The sequence below is a fragment of the Balearica regulorum genome, chromosome 7 (assembly GCF_011004875.1).
Source record: "Balearica regulorum gibbericeps isolate bBalReg1 chromosome 7, bBalReg1.pri, whole genome shotgun sequence".
Classification (NCBI taxonomy): Eukaryota; Metazoa; Chordata; class Aves; order Gruiformes; family Gruidae; genus Balearica; species Balearica regulorum.
In genome coordinates this window covers 41001255-41007254 of record NC_046190.1, presented here as the reverse complement: position 1 = coordinate 41007254, position 6000 = coordinate 41001255, and the positions used below count along the sequence as shown (strand labels likewise).

The window sequence follows — 6000 nt, the reverse complement described above, 5'->3', positions numbered from 1 at the left end:
TCTAGAGTTCAAGCAACTGCGGACGTGCCACAGTTGGGAAGTGCATTGGTCATTGGCTTCTTTGACTGAACGTCCCATAAATGCAACAAGATACACTCAAACCCCCTGAGATATCCCTTTCCTTCACTGTCCCTGTGGCGTGGGCGGCCAAGCACCACACGGCAGAGCCCACTGCATCTCCCGCAGGCTGGCTTGCCCTGGCTGGCTGCTGACAGGAGGGGACACTGGGTGTTGGCAGCTTAGGGGGTGACAGGACACCAGGTGATGATAGGTTGAGGGGGACAGAAGGGATACCAGTGGCACGGGGCGGTGACAGGCACGGGGCTGATGGCCTGTGATGTTAACGAGTAAAGGCTCTCCCTAGGGAGCACTCAGTGTTAGAATGAAGAGGGCGGGGCCGCCACACCTATGTGACCTAGGCTTTTTGTCATAATGCGCTGGGTCACATGAAGCACGGGGTGGGTGCAGCGTGCTGTTGCATGTACACAGTGAGGTGCTCGTGGCAGCCTGTGTGGTTGGCAGCTGGTATACCCCTCGGTGGAACACGGTGGCAGGAGTGCCCCAGTTGCCATAGCGAGCTGTTGGGCCTGGGAGAGCTGCGTGCAGGAGAGGGAGCAGAGACTGAGCCAGGGCCGTGGGGGCCTCTCCCTGTCATCCACATGCTCGCCCGGGCTGAGACGAGGAGCTGGGCAGCTGCCACTGCCTTGGCCCAGCTCCATCACTGAGGCCTCTGCAGCCAATTCTACCTGAGACTGCAAGGTCTGGCCATGGCGGAGTGCCACAGCCTCTGAGCACTGCCGGCCCACCCGAGCTCAGCCTGTGCTGTTTTCCCTGGCCCCCTAGGTGGGCCCTTCCCCGTGCTGCTGCAGGCCCTAACCTGGCACAGAGTCCGTGATGCTGCCTGCCGTGGTAGACAGCGTTGCGGAGCAGGCACCGCCTGGGTCCAGCCATGTCGTGTGTCCACTATAAGTTCTCTTCAAAGCTGAACTATGATACAGTCACCTTCAATGGCCTCCACATCTCCCTGTGTGACCTCAAGCACCAGATCTTTAACCGCGAGAAGCTGAAGCCGGCCAACTGTGACCTGCAGCTCTCCAATGCCCAGACCAAAGAAGGTGCGTGGGGGCAGCAGGCTTTGGGCCTCAAGGACCACCTGGCTGACAGTGGCACAGACTGCCCTGCGGTGGCCACTGCCTGCGGGAGCCACATTCTGCTCTTTGTGTGTCATCCCCACATAGCGTTAGTCAGCCTGGGGCCCATCCCGCCGGCATGTGGGGGACTGGGAGGGCAAGCCATACCGGGCATTAAGTGGGGTGGGAAGCTATAATGCGATTTGGCCACAACTCGTAGCTGTGACTTGTGTTGGGAGCCTTACAGAGCTGTTCCTTTGGAGCTGCTGTTCTGACAGCTACCTTCAGATCTGTGTTTGAGACACGGAGCTAGGCGTAGAAGAATATGTGTTTGATGTGCGACATGTGGTGCTTACAAAAGTTTTAGTTTCCTGGACTTCTTTTAGGTAAAACTATGAGGAGATTTGGGAGGATATCTTACAATCACAAACCTGACAGATTTCTTTGAAATCTGGCGGAGAAAGCTGAAAGTGCTAGAAATAGAACAGATGGCTAATTTGAAGAAAAAAGTGCTTTTGGTGACTTAATTTTGTCTTCAACTTGTTTTACTCCACTGCATTGGAAAACTGGTTTTGTGGCTGCTGCAAAAATTGCTCACTAGCAAGATTTTGAATCAAGACTGTATCTGAGTAATAATCTATGCAGTCCCTTTAAAGCCTTCTTGCACGGTTCTTGTTCTCTGTATCTAAATTATACTTGGGAATTTCTTGTTCATATAACCTCTTTTCTTCACCAAAGACATTATCATTCAGATGCTATTGAGCATCATTTCATCATTCATTTCTAAATGATTTTTTCTTGGTACTAACCATGTCGGGGCAGTACTGATGTTTTATGGCAGAACATTTGTGGTGAATATATGTAAGAAATGTTCTTAGAGAAGTCATAAATTCTTTTAAATCTAATCAATGGTGCTTGATTCTCAGAGATGATAATGGTTTCGTATTACTTAGTGTGATGTTTCTGTTTGGTAATCTGCCATCCTGATAAGTTTGAATGTGATTAAAGACTTTGGGATATGATTTCTGAGAAATAAAAAAACATGTAAAGTGTTTTCTTTCCTTAAACATCCCATTTCTTTTTTTTCTGTGGCTCTGTGACACTTTTACAATGGTCTTTAACATGTGTACTAATGTGGGGTTGTTTTTTTCCTCTTCCTGTTTGATGTGTTAAACAGAATAATATGTATGCTGCGGTAACTGCAGCCCCAGCCTCTAAAGTGGCTTTAAAGTGGTTGGACCTAAAGCTCACTGTTTTTCTACAGATACTTAAAGTATCTTCAGGAGAATGTCTATGAAGATTTAACAGTACTTCACAAGTGCCAGCAGGCTGAACGGCCAACTGGCTGACATCACTCCTGTGGTAGTTGGGTCTGTGTAAACAGAGCCTTCAAATGAGAATGTTGGATAGTAATAAACTGCAATGGAGCCCAATTATTCTCACTAGAAGAAAAAATATTTGAAATAGGCCAAACACATGGATTCTGTTATAGCAGGTGAGAAACAGAAAGCAAAGTTTTAGAATAGAAATTTATGGTCATAAATATGTTACCCCATCAAGTGTTACTCTAATATGCATAATTCCGGTTGTACAAAGTGTGTTGCTTTGTTTTCATACATAATCAGAATTCAGTGAAGAAAAAGTATCTGCTCCACTAGGTTCTGTTAAATGTGGTGTTGCCTAAAGGTGAAGTTGAAGAATGAATATCTTTCATACTTTAAAGAGCATCAGTCTTGTTTAACAGTGACAACGTCCTCCTCTGGTTAGGTTGTGTTCCACTTTGACCTTTGTAAAATGAGTATAAAATTTTAAACTTGGTATGTTAGTGACACAGATCATAGAATCATCGAATGGTCTGGGTTGGAAGGGATCTTAAAGATCATCTAGTTCCAACCTCCCTGCCACAGGCAGGGACATCCTCCACTAGACCAGGCTGGAATGTTTATGGAAGCTTTCATAAGGGTGTTTTCCATGTGAATGCACAAAAATCCCCCAGTGGTTTTTTCAGAGCAAAGCTAGAGAGTACATTTCAGTGTAACATATATGTATATCAAATTTTTGGTTTATATGCTTAACCGTGAATTTCAGTTTTTATTAATCAGATATAGGTGCTTAAACTCACCTTCAGAAGTGAAAGGAAAAAAACTAGACCAGGCTATTCTGCCTGTGTTTTTTCTGTGTTTATGTTGTTTTCAGAATACACAGATGAGAATGCCCTCGTTCCTAAGAACTCATCAGTGATTGTGAGAAGAATCCCTGCTGGAGGAGTTAAAGCTACCAGCAAAAGACATGTTCTGTAAGTATCCATAAAGCATTGGCTTCTTTGTTAGGGGTTTCAGTGAGTTAACTTTTAAAAAGATACTAGTTTACAGAGGCATTCAGATTGTATCTTTCTTGTTAAGGGTGGTGGGGGATATGGCAGGTGTTCTTATGCCCCAAATCTGGGGGTTTTGCATACTAGCCGTACAGGAAGGACCAAGGGTGGCCAGCTGGCGAACCACGCGAACAAGTTTCCTTTTAGTTTCCTAAAGGCCGTGTCCACTTCAGGCAAGAGGAGAAGAACAACATCCTAAAGTGTATTGCTTTTTGTGCGAGTGTGATGAGGCAATAGTTCATACAGTACCACGTAATCCTTTCCAAACTTGAAACTCAGTAAGCAGTTTAGCATATTACCAAATGTTAGTAGTTATCTTTCTACGTCTGTTTTTACCCTGAGCTGATATCTGTGCTCCATGTTTAATTGTGTATTCCCAAGATTTCCGGAGGACAGAGAAACAGGGGTATTGATTAAAATTCCAGCTATTCAAATACACTCCTGACTACAGGAATATTACTGCCACTTATGTATTCATAGAGCCCAGTTCTATATCAGCTACATTAGCATTGTTTGAGTGGTCGTGTTTTCCAGCCTTCTGAAAGTTACACCTCTCCCCCACAATTAGTCGATTTTATTAGCTTGTGGGTTTGCCATGTATTTGTAACGTTGGTTGTCAAAAAGTAAAGTAGACTGATGCGTTACAGTGTGTCTGGGACAAACAGTGCAGCAGCGTCCTAGTACCCATGAAGCATTTGCAAGCAAAATCAAAATCCCCTGAATTTATGTGGCTCTGCGTGTAAACATTGGGCATATTACTGCAGTAGTTGTTGAAGTGCTTTCAGGCACTGCCTAATAATTCTGGACACCACAGCATTGTGCTTATAAACATGGCCATGTTTGGGGGTTAATTTAAATATGTATGCTTAAACATACCTTGTCAATGCATCCTCCATTTCTTGTGGATGGCATCTTCTCCTGGTATTGCAGTGCTGCCCTGAAATGACGGGATCGATGCTGCTAGCATCAAAGATCAAATGGATACCTGTGTGAGGATAACGAAAGGATGGCACTGCTGTTCATTGAAAATTAGCCAGGCGGATTAGGTCTCTGTTCCTTCAGCTGGAAAAATTGCAGAAACAACTGGTAGAGCAGTTAATGTTTGGGAATAATGAATGCATCCTGTAATGGTGGAGAGGCCTTCAAAAACGCGTTAATCGCCTTGTAGTATGTTCTTCACATAAACGGATGAAGAAACCATTATGTGGTAATCTAAAGTGGTTCCTTCTACATCCTCATCTTCAGGAGGTCCGTGGCTGTAATTGCGAGCCTCGGTGGTGTTCTAGCAGTGGCAGGAAGCATGAGCCTTTCTCTTTGTAGCTGAGTTCCACAGCAGCCTTTGAATGCCTCCGCTCATGGAACGCTTTGGATGATGCATGACTTGCTTGTAACGATATGAATGGTTGCATGTCTGATCCATGATGAGCAGCATGCAGGTACAGATCAATGAGTATGTGGAATCTCAGCAAGTTTTCAAATGTAATCAGTATTTCCTAGACCACTGTAGCATTTTCAAAATTACCTTAAAAGCAAATTCTGGCAATTAAGACTTTTCCCACCCCCAGTCACAGGGTTCATAAATCACCCAAAATCTTAGGATCTCCTTTCAGGTGACATTTCTACTACTGTTTTTAATCAATATAGCATATGTAACACACGTAGTATTTTGGCACTTTAATGGCTAAGTATGGTAGACGTCTGAACACCGTGCTTGGACTTCCACAAAGCAGCACCCTTCTAAAGAATGTGTTGCTGACAGTGTTGTTATTTCTTTGTCAGATGACTGGGTTTTTTCACTTAAGTAAACTTGCACTTCAAAGTGTCTAGACTAGCCCCGTTCTTTCTTAGGAACTAGAGTACTCAATCTGGTAGCTATTTGTGATACTAGGGAAATACAGATGGGCTAAAGTTACCTTTGTAGTTTGATGGTTGATTATTTAAGACCACAAAACTGTAGTACTGACTTCATATTTTTGATACGTAGCAGAGACCAAATATCTGAGGACTTCCACTTTCACTGTTGTGGTCTATATCCGTAAGTCTTAGAGTAACTGGTGACAAAGTAGACATGGGATTTTGAAGGGGTTTTTTAGTTGCACTGAAGGTACCAAGAGGGAACAGTTTATGTACATGAATAAATTTCCACATTCAGTAGACTCTCAGAACATAATGTGTTGATGTTCAAGTTTTATAATCTGTTTCACTGCTTTATGTCTGCGAGTGCTTTTCTTGAAGTTCTGATCACCTTTATTTCTTCTTCTAGAAGCCGAACTGAGCCAGGGAGTGGAACATCAAAAGCAGTATGTAAAACCACAATTTCACACTTTTTTCTACACACTGCACTTAATTCTAAACAATGTAGCCCCGTATTAGTTTTCCAAACATTAACTTAATATATTTTCCAGTCAAACATAGTATATGTTGTAAATACAGTGTATTTGATTCAGGACGGTAAAAACTGAGTAAAGCCACCTTTTGCATGGTTCCCATGTGAAT

General features: G+C 43.7%; 1 protein-coding gene across 2 annotated transcripts; it reads left to right on the top strand.

Moving 5' to 3' along the window:
* The first annotated feature begins 949 nt into the window (after nucleotides 1-949).
* LOC142602516 (E3 ubiquitin-protein ligase RBBP6-like) lies at nucleotides 950-5943 on the top strand. 2 transcript variants are annotated; one of them, XM_075757542.1, is made up of 3 exons: nucleotides 950-1115; nucleotides 3327-3426; nucleotides 5768-5943. In XM_075757542.1, the coding sequence occupies exons 1-3, from the start codon at nucleotides 950-952 to the stop codon at nucleotides 5895-5897; spliced, it is 396 nt and encodes a 131-aa protein (XP_075613657.1). In that variant the 3' UTR covers nucleotides 5898-5943. The 2 variants fall into 2 exon arrangements, 1 of the variants encoding a protein (XP_075613657.1); XR_012836259.1 differs by lacking the exon at nucleotides 950-1115 and adding an exon at nucleotides 5076-5114 and having other exon boundaries at nucleotides 3325-3426; nucleotides 5768-5909.
* The last annotated feature ends 57 nt before the right edge of the window (nucleotides 5944-6000 follow it).

What these genes read in the sequence shown, in the direction of transcription:
- LOC142602516 (XM_075757542.1), top strand. Translation starts at nt 950, where the DNA reads ATGTCGTGTGTCCACTATAAGTTCTCTTCAAAGCTGAACTATGATACA. An exon ending in CAATGCCCAGACCAAAGAAG is followed by an intron (nt 1,116 to 3,326) that starts GTGCGTGGGGGC and finishes TGTTGTTTTCAG; the next exon opens with AATACACAGATGAGAATGCC. An exon ending in ACCAGCAAAAGACATGTTCT is followed by an intron (nt 3,427 to 5,767) that starts GTAAGTATCCAT and finishes TTCTTCTTCTAG; the next exon opens with AAGCCGAACTGAGCCAGGGA.